The 19,530-nt window shown below is 52.6% G+C and overlaps 1 protein-coding gene and 1 long non-coding RNA gene across 2 annotated transcripts in view; both read right to left on the bottom strand.

The window, feature by feature from the left end:
* Positions 1–1,110: 1,110 nt before the first annotated feature.
* Positions 1,111–9,222, bottom strand: LOC108515756 (uncharacterized). The gene is made up of 2 exons (XR_001881604.1): positions 7,858–9,222; positions 1,111–1,687 (listed from the first exon to the last, which is right to left on the bottom strand). It is a non-coding gene; the product is annotated as an uncharacterized LOC108515756 (long non-coding RNA).
* A 30-nt stretch (positions 9,223–9,252) lies between these two features.
* Positions 9,253–19,530, bottom strand: part of PRELID3A (PRELI domain containing 3A) — a 38,896-nt gene continuing 28,618 nt past the window's right edge. Inside the window, exons 2-6 of the mRNA XM_017852870.1 lie at positions 18,610–18,699; positions 13,192–13,262; positions 12,980–13,082; positions 10,869–10,955; positions 9,253–9,641 (exon numbers count right to left, since the gene is read on the bottom strand). Coding sequence (XP_017708359.1) covers positions 10,902–10,955; positions 12,980–13,082; positions 13,192–13,262; positions 18,610–18,699 — 318 coding nt within the window. The 3' untranslated portion in view covers positions 9,253–9,641; positions 10,869–10,901. The remainder of the gene's footprint in view (positions 9,642–10,868; positions 10,956–12,979; positions 13,083–13,191; positions 13,263–18,609; positions 18,700–19,530) is intronic.

The raw sequence follows: 19,530 nt of genomic DNA, 5'->3' as shown, positions 1-19,530 counted from the left end.
TTTTTGTTTTTGGGGTTTTTTTTTTTTTTTTTTTTAGATGGAGTCTCGCTGTCACCCAGGCTGGAGTGCAGTGGCACAATCTGGGTTCACTGCACCCTCCACCTCCTAGGTTCAAGTGATTCCCCTGCTTCAGCCTTCTGAGTAGCTGAGACTACAGGCACCTACCACCAATGCCCAGCTAATTTTGTATTTTACTAGAGATGGGGTTTTGCCATATTGGCCAGGCTGGTCTTGAACTCCTGAGCTCAAGTGATCTGCCCACCTCGGCCTCCCAAAGTGCTGGGATTACAGGCATGAGCTACTGCGCTAGGCCTTAAAGTGATAAAACTTTCATCTTAAACATCTCAAAGGGAAAAGCAGCCTAAAAACTCAGCTTGACTACCAAGGGGAACATGAGTTGAGATAAGAAGCCACTAGGGGGGCATCCACCACAATCTCAAGGTTGCCGCAGAAGGCAGATGCACAGAATGTCGGCTTGGACCAGGGGCTCTGGGTGTGACTGGCTGGACACTGCTCTAGGTGCAGCAGCGGCAGTGACGGTGCCTCTGCTCCAAAGTACTCAACTAGCAAAAAGGCTTTTTCAGGATCCAGAACCTTTTGTCCTGATGACTGAACAAAACGAGTCTGTAATTAGCAAAGTAGATTATTTCTCAGCAATACCTAGTTTTCAAGTACCTGGAATGGTTCTGACTAAACTGTGCTCCAGCATGGCAACAGAACAGCTACCTAACACTGGGACAGCTCCTGAGCGTTTATGAATTTGTCTCTTCGATTTTAAAGCAAGGGTGTGCCGGGCGCAGTGGCTCACACCTGTAATCCCAGCACTTTGGGAGGCCGAGGAGGGCAGATCACCTAAGGTCAGGAGTTCGAGACCAGCCTGACCAACATGGAGAAACCGTTTCCACTAAAAATACAAAATTAGCCGGGCGTGGTGGTGCATGCCTATAATCCCAGCTTCTGGGGAGGCTGAGGCAGGAGAATCGCTTGAGTCCAGGAGGCAGAGGTTATGGTGAGCTGAGATCGTACCATTGAACTCCAGCCTGGGCAACAAGAGTGAAACTCCGTCTCAAAAATAAATAAATAAATGAAATAAAGCAAGAATGTTAGACTAGGTGTTCTCTAAAGTCACCTTCAACCAGGAGAGAGATTCAGGGTAATGCGTGAAACAACCAGTACTACACAGGCATCAATAAGTAAAACCACTTGAAGCCTGAGCCAGTGTGACTTGAGAAACAGCGTGTAATCCAAGCCAGCCCTTCACTAAAGTGAAGTGTGAAGTGACTGAATATTATGAATATTACATGAAAGCAAGAAAAGTGCAAAATGTGCTGCACTTATTCGAAACTGGAGGCAAAGGCAAATTCAGTTTTACTAGTTGCTATAAAGAACCTGGCTCCCCATCTCTCAAAATTAAAAAGAAAAACTTCAGAAAGATGAGTTGACTATTTTAAAAAGGGACACAGCCCCTTATTTCAGCTGTTGAGTGTTAGTACCAGTGGTTCATCTCTGGATCCTGTTGGAGGGAAAGACCTTATCTGCCTTGGCCATAGCAGGTACCTGGCGTTTTTGTTCCCACAGCATAGCGTGCGCTTCCTATTGGAGCTGTAAAGAGAAGCCGGTGACTGTCGGGTGTGCGCACACAGCAGGCTCTTCTCCTCCACTTGGCGTTGTGGCAACACTAGTTGCGCTAAAAGGAAACACAAGTAAAGACAACTCTTGTTCTCCAGCTTGATCAAGGATAGTGAGCACCGCTGCAGGGAGTCCCTGAGATATGCACCTCCCATGTATATAAATGAGATCCCAGCAGGGAGACTTCTCTCTCTGGCCCTCAGTGCCAAAGGCTCCTTCGCTGCCTGAACTCCTCACTCAATTTGATCTCTATGGCCAGCTTTTATGTAGAGCTGATTAAGACACATGGCCACCCTTTGGCAGGAATCGCCCACAGTCTCTCAGCTGACAGGCTGTCTCAACTCTGTTTAAATGTGTCTAGGACAAAGCAGAGCTGATTCTCCACAAAGTTCCAACTTTGAATAGGTCAAAGAGTTGGGAGCTGTGCCCTCATGTCACTTCCTCCCATTGCTGACTCGCTGGAGCTGCCCACGGGGCTCTGGAGAGTACGCCTGCTCCCCCTGCCAAGTGGCTCCCTCACATCACCTCTTCCTGCCCACTCCTCCCTGCAGCACGTCCCACTACTTATGCCTTCTGCATTTTATTTTGTCCATTGTACCACCTAACATTCTACTACATGGTTCCATGAACACAGGCATCTGTCAGATTGCTTCACTTGCCGTCCCCAGCTTCTGAAAATAATTCCTGGCATGTAACGGGTGCTTAATAACTGTGGAGGGAATTACTGACTGAATGAGCAGGCTTACTGCAGACATGAGAATAAGTGATAAATACAAAGATGGAACCATCAAGATGTCTTCAACTGACATGGTGTGTTAACTGTGCAGTTCAACAGATAAATGCAACATACAGCCCCATGTCTTTAAGTCAGGAGCACAATTCTAAGTCAACAAATTACTGCAGCCCTAGAACAGCTCATTAGAGAAGGCCAAGTCAGGAGCTCATGCTGTGAGCATGGTTGATTTATGCCAGTCTGGGCTTTCTACTTCCCGCTTGAAAACGCCACTTGTCACACAATCCTCTTGGCTCTACCCACCACTAGAACCCAAGGCGGGTGACCTGCACAGCCCTGCCTCCCAACCTGGCTTTTCCCATTAGCAAACTGATGTGCAGAAGAACAGGGATCCTGAAGACCTGGCATCAAAGCTGCTTTATGAATGCAAAGGGATTTATTAGTACAGAGCTTGTACTCATTAATTTTTTACTACTTGCCTCTTTTGAGTGTGGTAGTTAACTCTTAAGAGTAATCATACGGCTGGGCGCAGTGGCTCACGCCTGTAATCCTAGCACTTTGGGAGGCTGAGGCGGACGGATCACAAGGTCAGGAGATCGCGACTACCCTGGCCAACATGGTGAAACCCCATTTCTACTAAAAATACAAAAAATAACTGGGCATGGTGGCAGGCGCCTGTAATCCCAGCTACTCGGGAGGCTGAGGCAGGAGAATCGTTTGAACACAGGAGGCGGAAGTTGCAGTGAGCTGAGATCGCGACGTTGGACTCCAGCCTGGGCAACAAGGCAAGACTCCATCTCAAAAAAATAAATAGGCCAGGCACGGTGGCTCACGCCTGTAATCCCAGCACTTTGGGAGGCCGAGGCAGGCGGATCACGAGGTCAGGAGAGCGAGACCATCCTGGCTAACACAGTGAAGCCCCGTCTCTACTAAAAATACAAAAAAAAATTAGCCGGGCGTGGTGGTGGACGACTGTAGTCCCAGCTACTCGGGAGGTTGAGGCAGGAGAATGGCATGAACCCGGGAGGCGGAGCTTGCAGTGAGCCAAGACCGTGCCACTGCACTCCAGCCTGGGTGACAGAGCAAGACTCCATCTCAAAAAAATAAAAATAAAAATAAAATAAAATAAAATGCTCAACATCACTATCATCAGAGAAATGCACATTAAAACCGCAATGAGACGCCATCTCAAGGTAGTCAGAATGGCTATCATTGAAAAGTCAAGGCCGGGTGTGGGGGCTCACACCTGTAATCCCAGCACTTTGGGAGGCCAAGGTGGGCGGATCATGAGGTCAGGAGTTCAAGGCTAGCCTGACCAACACAGAGAAACCCTGTCTCTACTAAAAAAAATACAAAAAAATCAGCCAGGTGTGGTGGTGCATGCCTGTAATCCCAGCTACTCAGGAGGCCGAGACAGGAGAATAGCTTGAACCCAGGAGGTGGAGGTTCTGGTGAGCTGAGATTGCACCATTGCACTCCAGCCTGGGCAACAAGAGTGAAACTCCGTCTCAAAAAAAAAAAAAAAAAAAAAAAAGTCAAAAAATCAGAGATATTGACAAGGATGTGGAGCAAGGGAATGCTTATATACTGTGGGTTTGGAATGCAAATTACTCATCCTCTGAAAACAGTATGGAGTTTCTGTTCTTTTGTTTTATGCTTTTTTGAGACAGGGTCTCACTGTCTTTTCCCAGGCTGGAGTGCCAGTGGTGTTGTCATGGGTTCTGCAGCCTCGAACTCCTGGATCGATGATCCTTACCACTCAGGCTCCTGCAGTAGCTGGACTACCAGACACACATCACCATACAATGCGAAGGTATAAGCAGTGGGACGTGTTGCAGGGAGGAGTGGGAAGGAAGGGGTGATGTGAGGAAGCCACTTGGCAGCGGGGCGCAAGCAGCTGCTCTGCAGAGCCCAGGGCCGCACAGTGGTCAGCAATGGGAGGAAGTTACATGAGGGCCACAACTGTCTCTCTGGGCTAATTTTTTGATCCAGCATCCCACTCTGAATATCTACACAAGGAAATAAATCATAAAAATACTGCAGTTTTGTTATTGCGCACTATTCACAATGGCAGAGACTAATCAACCTGAATGTACTCAGTGGACGAGTTGGCTAATGAACGTGCGTATATGCCCATTGGGAAAGACTCCGAGGGGTGGGAGGGAGGTGAGGGGGTGAGAAATTACATTAAGTGTAATGTGACACTATTTGGGGTGATGGGTCACACTAAGGCCCAGACTCCACTACGTGATAAATCCAGATGTATCAAAACTGCCATTTGGCCAGGCGCCGTGGCTCACACCTATAATCCCAACCTTTGGATGCAAAGGCCAGGCCAGTCACCTGAGGTCAGGAGTTCTGACCAGCCTGGCCAACATGCGGTGAAACTCCATCTCTACTAAAACTCAATTAGCTGGCATGGGTGGCGGACACCTGTAATCCCAGCTACTTGGGGAGGGAATGAGCAGGAGAATCGCTTGAACCTGGGAAGGGTAGAGGTTGCAGTGAGCCAAGATCATGCCACTGGCCCTCCAAGCCTGGATGACGAGGGCGAGACTCCATCTCAAAACAAGAGAAAACAAAAACAAAAAACTGCGTTTGTAACCCCTTAAATTTAAACAAAATGGAGTTAGTTTGATTAACGCATTTCTTACCGTTTAGGGCCTGAAGTAAATATTAAACTTCAAATGTGGCATATTTTGGCAAATATTAAAATAAGGAAAAATTGAAAATAAATTTACGTATTATTCTATGCTTATGTTACTATTGATAATTAGTTTAGAAACTGTGTTTTCAGTAGCTGGACCACTGCCGGTTTCCGGGGCTTCTGTCCGCAAGCAATCCTGCCCAGCATCCCTTCTCTCCTCCCCACCTCACCTCTCCCAGTTGCTATTAACGGCTCTTTTACAGATGCCAAACTTGGAAATAATAAAGGTGGTCATTTGCTTAAGGTGAAACCGCTAGGTGGCTCCAGCTGACGCTGCAGCTGCTCCAGCCGCCTATCTGGGCAGCCTCTGACTCCAGGCGGTTCCTCAGTCACCAAAGCCTTAGAGAAGACCGCGGACCGGCCAGGTCGTGGCTCAAGGGCCTGTCTCCCAGCACTTTGGAGGGCCGAGACGGGCGGATCACAAGGTCAGGAAGATCGAGACCATCGCTGCTAACACGGTGAAACCCCCCGTCTCTCCAAAAATATAAAAAACTAAGCAGGCGAGGTGGCGCCGCTGTAGTCCAGCTACTGGGGGCTGAGGCGGGAGAATGGCCGTGAACCCGGGAGGCGGAGCTTGCCGTGCAGCTGAGATCCGGCACTGCACTCCAGCCTGGGGGACGAGCGAGACGCCGTCTGCCAAAAAAAAAAAAAAAATAGAAGACCCAGGACCGTGAGCACAAAGGCAGGACCACCGGCCCTGGCGCGGAAGAACTTTGACCCCAGGCGGCAAATACATATGCGAATAGTTTAAAAAAACAGTTGTAAGGCAACATAAACTCTAGGAACGAGGTGGGCTGTGCGTTGTGGGGCGGGCGCCGGCAGGGCAGCTCGCGAGCTGAGGTTGGGCGGAGGGGCCACCGCGCCCCGCCTGCATCATCACCCTGCCGCTTGGCCTCGGCCTGCTTTTGACCTTATTTCAGAAAGGGACGAGAAGCCCTCCTAGCTTTTTTTTCTTCTTTTTTTTTTTTTTTTTTTTTTTTGCGGGTCTCGCTCTGTCGCCAGGGCTGGAGTGAGTGGCCCATCTGGCTACCGCAAGCTCCGCCTCCCGGGTTCCCGCCATTCTCCTGCTCAGGCTCCCGAGTAGCTGGACTACAGGCGCGCCACCTCCCCGGCTAGTTTTTGTACTTTTTTAGTAGAGAACGGGGTTTCACCGTTTAGCCGGATGGTCTCGATCTCCGATCCTCGGGATCCGCCCGCCCGGCCTCACCAAGTGCTGGGATTAAGGCGTGAGCCACCGCGCCCGGCCCCCTCCGTAGCTTTCTAATCAAGGGACATTATGGCAGGAATATTTCTGGAGCAGTGTAAGAAGTGGGACAGCATGAGAGCGAGGCCAGAGGGAAGGTGACTGTGCAGACAAGTAGGAGGCGATGCGTTCACCGCCTGAGTAACAGACGGTCATGAGCATTTGTCATCTCGCGGGTTTGGTGCGTCAGGCCCTCGGGAGCAGCTCTGGCAGGGATCCCGGCCTGGGCCTCCCACGAGGTGGCAGTGGAGATGGCAGCGGGACCCGCAGCCTCCGGGGACTGCACCCGGCTGGAGGATGGCGTCCGCGGTGGCCCCTCTGAGGGCCCCTCCAGGGTCCTCCGAGCCTGGCCGAGGGACCACGTGCGGGCCGGCGGGGCTCGGGCCACGCATCTCCGGACTAACCCCCCTCAGCCCCCAGGCCCCGCGGCCCGGCCTCTGCAGCGGGCACGCGACACGCGGGCGAGGTCACGGAGTGGCAACGCCAGGGACGAGTACGCGGGGCAGAGCGGGGCAGGGAAACCCAGCACTCAGCCAAGACGCTGGAGGAAGGTGCGCTGTCCAAACAGCCCCAAGGAAAAGGTAGGAGGAAGACGTCGGCCGGGGACACGGGCCTGTGTTTGGGAAATGGGAGCAGCACTCATTAGAAACGGGGGAGGACAGCGGTGTGGCGGGAGGGGCAAGCCCGTTTCTGTCTGTTCACGCCAGACGCAGGGGCGCCTCTAGGAGAGGCTGCGACCCCGAGAGGTGGCACACACCTGTGGTCCCAGCATTTGGGGACAAGGCTGAGGTGTAAGGATGGCTTGAGCCCGGGAGTTTGAGACCAGCCTAGGCAACGTAGTGAGACGCCGTCTTTAAAAAAAAAAAAAATACTGGCCGGGCGCGGTGGCTCACGCCTTACTCCCAGCACTTTGGGAGGCCGAGACGGGCGGATCACGAGGTCAGGAGATCGAGACCATCCTGGCTAACAGGTGAAACCCCGTCTCTACTAAAAAATACAAAAAACTAGCCGGGCGCGGCGGCGGCGCCTGTAGTCCCAGCTCCTCGGGAGGCTGAGGCAGGAGAATGGCGGGAACCCGGGGGGCGGAGCTTGCAGGGCGCCAAGATGGCGCCGCTCACTCCAGCCTGGGCCACAGAGCGAGACTCCGCCTCAAGAAAAAAAAAAAATCCGGTGTGGCGGCGCGCGCCTGTGGTCTCAGCTACCCTTGAGGCGGAAGCGGAAGGATGACCTGATCCCAGGAGGCGGAGGCCGCGCTACTGCTCTCCAGAGCGAAACTCTGTCTCAAAAAAAACCAAAGACAGGCCGAGAGGCAGCGAGGACACTGCCGTCCATTCCTGCCGGCGAGAGTCCCGGACCGCGCACGAGCGGCACCGGGTGTCCTCAGGGCCACGGCCCGCGGGCTTCGATGGGAGCAATAGGCCGCCCGAGGGGGCGTTTCTCCCAGTGCGGGGCGCGGTGCCCCCCAGACATCGCTGGGCCGCAGAGGCCAAGCCCTGCGCAGTTTTCCCAAACGAGCTCCCTGCTGCCTCTTCAGACCACACTCACCTCCGTGCAGACGCGCGTGTCGCGGACACAGCCGCATGTCCGCCCTGAGTCCCTTTCTGGCCAGCGGGGCAGGGCGGCCTCTGGCTGCCGTTCAGTCGCGGCTGGAGCCGCCTGTCTCCTCTGCCCCTTCTCACCACTGCGCTTGACTCCTTTTCAAAACAAAGAATGCACCTATTTCCAACCAACACAGAAGTTAGGAAGACGAACAACTTCACACTAATTAAAATCAACTGCTACTACTTCCTCGGTTTAAGAACTGACCACCTCAAGAAAAGCTTCTTAAAATGTATACATAGTGCAGGGCATAGAATAACCACAACGCACGCAGGTGCTTGTTTTTACCCCACTTTGGTCACCAAAGGTTTGAAGTGGCTGGAGTCTGACATTTACAACTGTCTTCGCCTGAAACATGTGATCGCACCCCCAAAACATGCAGGGACCTCTGCGTGCCCCAGCCAGTGTCCGACCCTTTCTCTCCAACTCTGCCTCAGGGACGGTTTCCGGATCCCACGTTTCCTTGTTTACGTCTAGAGCAGAACCACCAGGTTGACAAGTTCCCGACCATTCCCACTGGGACATTACCGAGCTGCTGCGGGAGCAAGAGGGGCCGCTCAAGGGCGCCGCGTCCCGGGGAGGGCGGCACAGGGACCGCGCACCAGCACCCTGGCCAGAGGCCCCGCTGCCTTCGGGACTAGGGAGGCAGGGGCCGCACAGCGCCACTCAAGATGACGCTGCTTAAACGCAGAAAAAAGACAGACACGAAACGGCTTATCCAGCATGAGCCTATCTGTGTTTAATAAAGGAAGGGAAGAGAACGGCCACACACACACTTTCATAAGCACAGAAAACTTCTGGCAGGCTTTGCGAAAAAGCCGACTGGCAGCGCGGGAGTCCTTTACCCTCCAGCGGACTCCAGACTCCTGTACTTGTTTTTTAACCACAAGCATGGGTTGCTTTTATATACACTTTTAAATTAATGTTGTTTTAAACAACTTTGATTTAAATATGGTGGGAAAAAGAACTTTGGCGTTGTCCCTGCAACACAAAACTGTAAGGAGAAAAAGAGGAACTCAAACCTCGGATGCTATGAGGGATCCAAGGCCTCCAGCCCCAGCAGGTGAGGCTGGCCAGCAGCGAGGCGGGGCCTCCAGCCTGGGCGCAGGATGTCCCCAGGGCAGGGGCAGGCTGGAGGGGACTGGCACAGCCTGCAGAAAAGGCCCGGAGACCCCTGGACCCCAGCCCTCTCCCCGCGTGAGGAGCCCCGTCAGGAGAGGCTTAGCCACTCGAGGAAAGGCATTTGGGGGCCAAGAAGAAAGCCATGGCCTCAGGCCCCGTAAGCCCCACAGAGCCCGCCGGAGGCCAGCAAAGGCGGGGGTGGGGGGAAAGGCCGGAGGGCGGCACACCCGCCAGCGTCTGTGGACGTGCCTGAGTGGAGGACAGCGCGGGGGGGCGGGGACGGCACGGGCCACCTGCAGAGAGAGACGGGCCTGGGCCACCATGGCAGGCAGGGCGATGGGCGCCACCCCTAAGGGACATGGGCGAGGGCCTCGCGCCCTCCATCCACGCAGACGGCGGCGGCGGGGCTGGCTGGGGCTGCTCCCTGTTGCACGCTCATGAGGGGAGGGACGTCCAGTCCCGGGGTCACCTGCGACCCGCGATGAGTCCAGCCCGATCCTCCTCCCCGGCCCTGCGCGCCCTCGCAGCCAGACGCGCTCTTCCGTCCCGTCCTCGCTTGTCCTCTCCTCACCTCCTCACCTGCTTCTTTCCTTTCTTCTGGGAAGCATCTGCGGAGACACCGGGGTCAGCTCGCAGAGAGGCAGAGGGCGCACCATACACCACACTCAAGACACAAACCACACTCATAACACACACCGCACACACATCACACACATGCATATCTTACACACATGCACACACACACACATACACATCACACACACACATGCACACATACACCCCACACCACCACACATACACATCACATAAACAGCACACTACAAATCACACAATATGCACATCATAGCAAACATGCACACATGACACATACCACACACATATACATATCACATAAACAGAGCACAACCACCACACATATAAACAATCACAGCACACACATCATGCCCTCAGACTCACCACACACACCCCACGTACCAACACACACATATATTACCAATCACACGTACCCCCACACCTATACACATACACCACAGCATGATCACACCACCACACACACACACCACATTATAACACACAACGACACTATACACAACAGCCATGCCATGCACACGACACACACAGCATACACACACACCACATACACTTATATACATACCATGCACAGCACACTCCACACACCACACTCACCACACACACATATATACTCACCACACAGCACACACCACACACCACACAGACACAGGCCGCCAGACAAAGGAGCTCCCTACCGGCGCTGAACCCAGGGTGCGGCCACGAAGGAGGCGAGGCCCAAGGCCGCCCCCGGCTTGGGTTCAAGGAGAGCAAAGCTTGGCTTCAGTGACTCCGGCAAAATAGCACAAAGTTCTTAAGGATCCCCGGAGCCACACACGCGGGGGACAGATGGGAACAGATGGGGATGAGCAGCCCAGAGCAGCGCAGTGCAGCCTCTGGTGGGAGGCGCATCCTCCCCGGGGAGCAGGCCCTGGTGGCCGCTGGTCATCAGGGCAAGGCCACTAGAAGTCCAGCCACTGACAGCCCAGGACGCCAAGCAATGTTCGTGAAGCTCAAGGAGACATCAGAAAAGGCTTTCACTGCTCAAAGGAAATGGCCTTGGAACCTAGATCCTGCCACAAAGCAAGGAATGAAATAGAAAGAAGATGAACCCAGTGATTCTGGGTCACCGTGGAAAACTAAGGCGCTCTGGGCTGGAGAGCCACCAGCAGCTGCATCTTTCCGGCGTCCCCTCACCATGTGCACCATGCACACGGGTCACAAGAGGCTGCAAGGCCCCCCGGGTGAGTGAATACTGTACTCACCACCATTTATCACAAGCACAGGCGCAGGCCTCCTTAGCTCACAGCACTTTCAGAGTGCTCAATTATCCACTCGATAGCCGCCCACCCCTGCAACACAGAAAGGTTTCAGCACTGAGTGGGCCGTCCCGCCTCCCGCTGCAGACTGCAAGGGACAAGTCCACGGGCTAAACTGCAGAAGGGAGGCACTGCAGCTACAAGGAGACACAGCAGTGACCTTTCCAAGTGATCTGCACACAGGCAGGCAGCTCCTCCAGCTCAGAAAGGGGAAGGAAAACAGTGCCTCAGAGTCACTGCTGTGTCAGCAAACCAGCGCCCCGCTTAGCTCAATACAGCAAGTCCTGTCCCTCACCTCCCAAATCCCAGTGCTGAGGCTGCCCCAGGAGGCCAGGAAAGCCCAGGGCGACACCTCCACACACCCCCAACCCCATCCCCTGCCCTTGCCCTCAGGCCGCTCCGCTGTTTCTAGGCCCAACACCTCTCCCCACCGTGCTAGGGGAAGCAGTGATTCTCTCCTAAGCCTTCAACACAACCCCTGATAAAGTGAAATAAAGGAAAGCCAATTTGTCCTCACTGAGTTTACCCCAAGTTTTTCACATAAAAGGTCTAAGGTAGCTGTGGCCTCGCTGAATATTCCCTTCCTCTTATACTATTTTGTTTGGCAAACATTTAGGGCTTCTGCCCTAAACCAAGCACTGGAAACGATGGATGAGACCCGGTCTCCTTCCTCCGGCATGGACAAAGCTCTCCCGCTTTGACCTTCACGGCCCTGCCTCCTCTGAGCTGAGCTAAGCTGCTCAGATCTCTACTTCTCACATCTGGAGTCCACAGAATGAGACAGACAGGCTCTTCTGTTGGTGATGAGACTTAAACGCGAGCCATGAATGGGTTTCCACTGGTTGGCGAGTTGAGCATGGAAGGACATTGGAAAGGGAAGTAGAGCCTTAGGAATCACCCACTGATCCCGAAAATGAAGACTCACTTCTGACCCCCAAAAAGGGGGGAAGAGAAAGAGGGAGGGGCACGGGGGACAGACAAAGGGAAGACATGAGCTTGTCAGGTGGGCCCAGGTGAAAAGCAAAGGCCCTGCTCTGGCAAGTGGCATCCTTTAAATGTGAGGAACATCTTCCTCCCAAACATTCAAGCTCTTTCCATCAACTCTGCTGGAGGGGAGGGCGACCCGGACTTCTAGAACGATCTCTGTCTCCATTCCAGTGCCCGGGACGCAAAGGGAGTGCCATGGATGGCCTCCTGGGATCCATCCTTTCTCCTCTCACCTCCACAAAGCTCACTGCCAAATCCTGCCAGAGAGGAGCTGTGAAGATGGCGGCAGGCCCCACGGAAGCATCACCGCTGGACAGGTTCAGCCACAGCCACGTAATGCCCATCAAATGGGAAACTACTCTAAGTCCTGAATAGCCTACCTGACACTGTTAACATCTGATATCTCTGATGCTGTGGGTTAGTTTGCTTTGGCAACTGAGCTTATGACATTTGGGCTCTTTGAAGTGGTGGCTGCCTTGGCTGGGTTTACGCTCCGGGTTTACCCCATGCTTTCTCTACTGAGAAGAGTAACTTTATGGCTCCCTTGGCTTTCACAGATGCACTTCCCTCAGACCTGGGTCAGCCTTTCCCTATCCGAGTTTTGAAATGCTGTAGCATTATGAGCTCAGCACAAATGGAGAGCCCCAGCACTCTGGATTTTATTTATTTATCTATTTATTTATTATTTATTTTTTTTTTTTAGACAGAGTCTCATTCTGTTACCCAGACTGGAGTGCAGTGGTGGCTTAGCTCACTGCAACCTCCGCCTCATGGCTCCAAGCAATTCTCACGTCTCAGACTCCTGAGTAGCTGGGACTATAGAGGTGTGCCATCACGCACAGCTAACTGTTGTATTTTTAGTAGAGACGGGGTTTCGGCATGTTGGTCAGGCTGGTCTTGAATTCCTAGCCTCAAGCGGTCCACCTGTGTTGGCCTCCCAAAGTGCTTGGATTACAGACATGAGCCAACATGTCCAGCCAGGAAGACTTATGAGACTAAAAATGTCATCTTCTTAATCTGGCACTTAACAACTACAGCACACGCAGGACTTCTAGGATTGAGGTACATACCTTCTTTGCATTGGAAGATATCGTGTTGGCCATTAAACTTTCCAAATAACTACCGAGGCTAATCCCCTTCACGGTGATGATGGCTTCTTGTGTGAGCACGGTCCTGCAAAAGAACAAGAAGAAAAGGGGCTGACCAGCCCTGAGAGGGAGGAGGGTCTGCCCTGCCCTCACCCTTGGCATTCAATGTGTCAGTCCCACAGGAGATGACTCACATTTCTGGGTTCTCTGGATGAGGTGTGTACACCAACCTCTCATTAACTGACACCAAATTTGTGAGTGTGATCTTAAAAAGAAAAAAAGTTTAGATTGTATTTCTCTTGCATTTCTTCCGAAACCGCCTGCCCATACTCTTCCATCCCAAAATTAGCACTTGGTGGGGTCAGAACAGAAGAAACTTTTAGGCATAGGAGATACGACCACTTTAAGTCCTAGTAAACCATGGCTTTGCTGTTCCTTCTGGCAACTGTCATCTGTCTTCTTCCCGTGTCCCACTCCACACGTGAGCAGGGCTCTGGCCTTCAAGGTACAGTCAAGCTGCCAAAACTATCAGAAGTTGTATTATGGAAAAGGACAAAAAGTCCTGTGTGTTCATATAAGTGAGAGAAAGCTTTTCACGCACCCACGGCAGCCCACGGAGCACTGTCTCCCAGGACTGGATGAGACAGACTCTGAATCTACAAGGAGACTGCAGGGTTCTTTTCTCCTCCAGTACCACTTCCTATAAACAGACTAACTCCTTATGAATATTTATACTTTCTCTTTTTTTTTTTTTTTTTTTTTTTGAGATGGAGTTGTCACTCTTTTTTTTTTTTTTTTTTTTTTCCCTCGCCCAGGCTGGAGTTCCAAGCACGATCTGGGCTCACTGCAAGCTCTGCCTCCCGGCGTTCACACATTCTCCGCCTCAGCTCCTGGAGTAGCCTGGGAGCTACAGGCAACCCACCACCATTGGCTCGGCCTAATTTTGTATTGTTTATAGAGAGAGATGGGGTTTCACCATGTTAGCCAAGATAGTCTTGATCTCCTGACCTCTCGATCCGCCCACCTCAGCCTCCCAAAGTGCTGGGATTATAGGCGTGAGTCACTGAGTCCGGCCTTTATTTTCTTTTTCTTTTTTTCTCTTATTTTTTTGAGATGGAGACTCGCTCTGTCACCAGGCTGGAGGGCAGTGGCATGATCTGGGCTCACTGCAACCTCCACCTCCCAGGTTGAAGTGATTCCCCTGCCTCAGCCTCCTGAGTAGCTGGGATTACAGGCGTGTGCTACCACGCCCAAGTAAGTTTTTTTTTGTATTTTAGTAGAGACAGGGTTTCATCATGTTGGTCAGGATGGTCTCAATCTCCTGACCTCATCATCTGCCTGCCTCACCCTCCGAAAGTGTTGGGATTACAGGTGTGAGCCACCACACCTGGCCTCTTTTTTTATTTTTTGAGATGGAGTCTTGCTCTGTCACCCAGGCTGGAGTGCAGTGATGCAATCTCAGCTCATTGCAAACTCTGCCTCCCCAGTTCATGCCATTCTCCTGCCTCAGCCTCCCGAGCAGCTGGGACTACAGGCGCCCGCCACCACGCCCGGCTAATTTTTTTTCATATTTTTAGTAGAGACGGGGTTTCACTGTGTTAGCCAGGATGGTCTTGATCTCCTGACCTCGTGATCCGCCCGCCTTGGCCTCCCAAAGTGCTGGGATTATAGGCGTGAGCCACCGCGCCCAGTCTACATTTTCTATCAAAAGCAGTGTAAACACTGGAGCTCTAGAGCCACGCTAACAGAATTTTCTGTGGTAACAGTAATGTCCTATGCATGCTATCTGATGTGGTAGCCACAAACACATGCAGCTAATGCACCCTTGAAATGTGGCTCACGTGACTAAGGAATGGAATTTTTAATTTAATTTTATCCTAATTAGCTTAATTCTTTTTTTTTTCAGATGGAGTTTCACTCTTGTTGCACAGGCTGGAGTGCAATAGTGCGATCTATTTATAGTAGAGATGGGGTTTCGCCATGTTGGCCAGGCTGATCTCGAACTCCTGACCTCAGAGAAGTCAGGTGAGCTACCCGCCTCGGCCTCCCAAAGTGCTGGGATTACAGGCATGAGCCACCGGGCCGGCCATAAATAGCTTAAAATTAAATAGCCACGTTTCTGGTGGCTGCCACACTGGACAACAGAGCTCTAGAATTGCTTCATTGTTTAACCCAATTCACCCTCTTCTTGAAACATCACTTCTGATAAAAGACCATGTTTTAAAAAGTTTAAGCAGTGAAAAGCAAATTAACCTTTCGGTAGTGATACTCATTTTTTTCAGTCATCTCTCACTGAACCCCTCCCCCAGCCTCACTGTCCCAGTGCGAATGGTTAGTGGGAAATCTCTCTCCCACTGAGTACCAGGTCATCAAGAGTCTCATGGGTATGGGCATTTCATTCTACAGAAATATCTAACAATATCAATTACAAATTAAACTCTGATCAGCTGTGGTCATTTTATGTGCAATATTTTATGCAAGTCATTGTGCTGCATAAACCTTACTTCTCTGAGGTTTGTTCTTTTCTTTTTTATACGAGAAATGTGAGACTCAGAAAATGCAAATAGCATCCCCGAGCCATCGGGCCATCCAGCGACGGCTTCAGGATGCAAGCACGTGGCTTGCTCCAAACCCCGTTTCCTTTCCATCAGACTTCACTGGAGCATAAACTCTTCCTTTTTACATACAACTGAGTTTTCTGGAAGTGTAAGGTGGAATTTCATAAGTAAATACTGATTTTGGGAGCAGAGAGAACAGAATACATAAACTGTGAGGAATAGCCAGGGGGCCCCAACAGGCTCCTGTGACTTCGTGCAGCCTGGGACAAGGAGCCAGTAGGACCAGGGACACTGGCAGAGGTCCGGGTAGTACACTAAGGAGCTCGACTCTATCCTGCAGGTGGCTCAGAGCCTCATCTCAGCACACAGGGACGCACCCACTGCCTTCTACAGAAGGTGCTCCCAGCTGGGCAGAGTGTGGCTGGCCGACAGCACCAAGCATCCTGGCAGGCTACTCCTATGGCCGCCTGAGAAGCTCATAGGAGCTCCCGAGCCCATCGGGTTGGGCAGGGGAGCTGCGGGACCCAGAGCAGCTCCACTTTGTTTCAAACACTGGGCCTCCCACAAGATGCTGACAAGATGGGGAGCTGCCCAGGCACCAGTTCAGGTACTTGCATATGGCCACCTGGATGACCTGCTCCTCAGCCCTGTCCCTACCCCACTGTGCCCACCAGCCCTGCCTGCCCCTGGGCCCAGGTCACTCCTCCCTCACTGCAGCACTGCTGGCCGCACCTTCAGCTTTAGGCCGGACACTCCAGGGCCTGCTGTGCAGGGGCTGCATACTCGGGATGTGCAAAGCAAGCTTACCTCTCTCTTCTCACACCTGCCCCGATGGGCCACCATTCAGCCTGGCACCTAACCAGACAGTGGAGCTGCACCATGAGCCTCCCGTTCCTCACTCCCCATGTCTCGCCCCAGGCAGCCTCTGCTACCTCTCACCTGGACAATTACCTGCCCGGACTACTGGTCTCCCTGGCTCAGGTCCCAATATGCCCCCCCCCCCCCCCGCCCTCTCTCCACAAGCCTGCCAAGGCATTCTTCCCAACACACAGCCCGGCTACCTCACCTTCCTGCAACAAACTCTCAGCACCTCCTTCTTACCACAAAAACGACCTCCAGCTCCTCTGCCTCTTCTGTGGTCTCGTCCCTGCCCCTCTCCAGCCTCCTCCCTCCCATACCACCTTCCCCTCTTAGTCTCCAATGCCATCTGTTTGTGGCTCTCTAAGGCTCAAGGGCACCCACTGCCAGTGTGTGTGGAGAAGCCCTGCCAGGCTCCCTGTCACCTACCTTCACATAGCCACTTAGGGGGACTCCTGCTCGCTGCCACCTACACAGGTAGTTAGATGCCGACCGTGGGATGACAGAGCCAGTCAGGAGGGAATATCTTTTAATCCTTGCATCCCCCATCCCTAGCACTGTGCTGGGTACTGGGCAGGCACTTGATACTGTTGGCAGAACCAGTAAATAAGTGGTGGCTAGAGCCAACCGTGGCACTGGGGACAGACAAGCGAGGCCAGATGAGGGCACGGCTGACTTCACCCACCATAGCCCATTTCTATATTTGCTGAAAATAAGGATTATTTTATGAAATAAATAATTTTCCTAGCCCATGCATGTTCCCCAACATGTTCTTTGCATTAGCATTAGACCAATATACATTTTTTTAATTGAGAGAAGTGAGAGAGGAATGAAAGGGGGAAGTAGCTTTAAAAATGCCTGTTGGGGCAGGGAGCAGTGGCTCCCAGCACTCTGGGAGGCCAAGGGAGGCAGATCACGACGTCAGGAGTTCGAGACCAGCCTGACCAACATGGTGAAACCCCATCTCTATTAAAAATACAAAAATTAGCCGGGTGTGGTGGCGCGCGGCTGTAATCCCAGCTACTCAGGAGGCTGAGGCAGGAGAATCGTTTGAAACCGGGGCAGAGGTTGCAGTGAGCCGAGATCGCTTTACTGCACTCCAGCCTGGGTGACAGGGCGAGAGTCCGTTTCGGAAAAAAAAAAAAAAAATGCCTGTTGGTGGTGCACACCTGTAGTCCCAGCTACTTGGGAGGGTGAGACAGGAAAATCGCTTGAACCCATGAGGTGGAGGTTGTAGGGAGTTGAGATCCACTGCACTCCAGCCTAAGTGAGAAAGACTCTGTCTCAAAAAAAAAAAAAAAAAAAAAGAAAGAAAGAAAAGAAAAGAAAAAAGCAGGTTGGGAGGCATCACTTGAGACCAGGAGTTCGAGACCAGCCTGGGCAACAGCAAGATCCCATCTCTATAAAAAATTTTAAAAAACAGTAGCCAGGGATGGTGGTGGCACATGCCTGTGGTCCCAGCTATCTGGGAAGCTGAGGCAGGAGGATCACTTGAGCCCAGGAGTGTGAGGCTGCATTGAGCTATTGACCACACCACTGCACTCCAGCCTAGGTGACAGGGCAAGACCCAATCTTTAAAAAAACAAAAACGTCTGCTGGTTGTCAAGACAGTGGTTATCCTGTGAGGGGTGCCCAAGGGGTCTCGGGGGCTGGTCAAATTCTGTTGCTTGACCTGCCTGCTAGTTAAGAGGTGTGTTCTTTGTGACAATTTATCATTATGTGCATTTTTCTATATACTTTTTTTTTTTTTTTTTGAGACGGAATCTGGCTCTGTCGCCCAGGCTGGAGTGCAGTGGTGCGATCTCGGCTCACTGCAAGCTCCGCCTCCCGGGTTCACGCCATTCTCCTGTCTCAGCCTCCTGAGTAGCTGGGACTACAGGCACCCGCCACCGCGCCCGCCTAATTTTTTGTATTTTTAGTAGCGACGGGGTTTCACCGTGGTCTCCATCTCTTGACCTTGTGATCCGCCCGCCTCGGCCTCCCAAAGTGCTGGGATTACAGGCGTGAGCCACCGCGCCCGGCCCTATATACTTATTATACTTGAATAAAAAGATAAACTGCTAAATAAATTCAGCCTTTCTATTAAAAATATCAACACCTAGACCAAAGGTGGGCTGGAAATAGAATTAAACGAAGGCCTTACGCGCCACCACCCAGACACACTGAGCCCCTTTCTCATCTGAGGCCATTGCTTACATTGGTGGAACAAAGTTCCATTTTCTTTTCCACTGGATCCACCACAGAATGTTCTTGGATGTATGTCAAAGTCCTACTGGTTCCCAAAATCTAAAAAACAAAGCAAAACTAGCATAGTGGAACGTTAAAAATACTACTTCATATCACCACCGAATACCACTGCATTTACTAATTAGTTCACTATTCAAGAAATGGTATCATGGGATGCAGCAAGGGACAGAGACAAAACCCCTGTGTCCAGGGCGCTTCTGCTCCAGCAGGTGAGCCACTGAGCAAAGAAATGAATTCCAACAGAGTGGAGCGTCCGGCAGCACTATGCTCCCGGCAAAATACAACAGGCTGCGGGCAGTGGAGCCAGGAGGCCCCTCTGCCGGGTGGGGTCTGGGTACAGCCCCAAAGAGGAAGGTGCCACCATAGTGCTGGGGTGGAGGTGTTGGGCTGGGGGCGGCAGGTGCAGACCCTGCAGCAGGAGCTGGGCTGACTGAGGGGCCTGCGCCAGGCCAGGGTGTGGACCGCAGGTGGAGGCGAGATCCGGGCGCCGGGTTGGGGTGAGCCGTGCTCAGATTCGCATTTCCAGTGACCTCCCTGGCTCTGAGGAAGAGGCCGCGGGGGGCTGAACCATGGTGAGGCCTAACCCCGGTGCCTGAGGATGCGGCTGGGCTTTAGAGGCGATGAAGCCAGAGGAGGGGCGTGTGGTGGTGCTAATCCAGCACGCTCGGGCCCTTTGGGAGAGCAGATGGGGATGCCAGACGCCAGGCGCCTGGCAAAGCCTCCCGCGCCCCCCCATCTCAAGGAAGACCCTCCTTACCGATCCCCCACCCCACGCCCCCCGATCTCAAAGAAGACACCCTCACCGGCCCCGTACCCCAGGCCCCCTGATCCCGAGGAAAACCCTCCCACTGCCCCCTCCTCCGCGCCCCC

This window comes from Rhinopithecus bieti, unplaced genomic scaffold (genome assembly GCF_001698545.2).
Source record: "Rhinopithecus bieti isolate Rb0 unplaced genomic scaffold, ASM169854v2 scaffold_35884, whole genome shotgun sequence".
NCBI classification, from domain to species: domain Eukaryota; kingdom Metazoa; phylum Chordata; class Mammalia; order Primates; family Cercopithecidae; genus Rhinopithecus; species Rhinopithecus bieti.
Note: the sequence above shows the minus strand (reverse complement) of the source record. Positions and strands in the feature narration are given on the sequence as shown.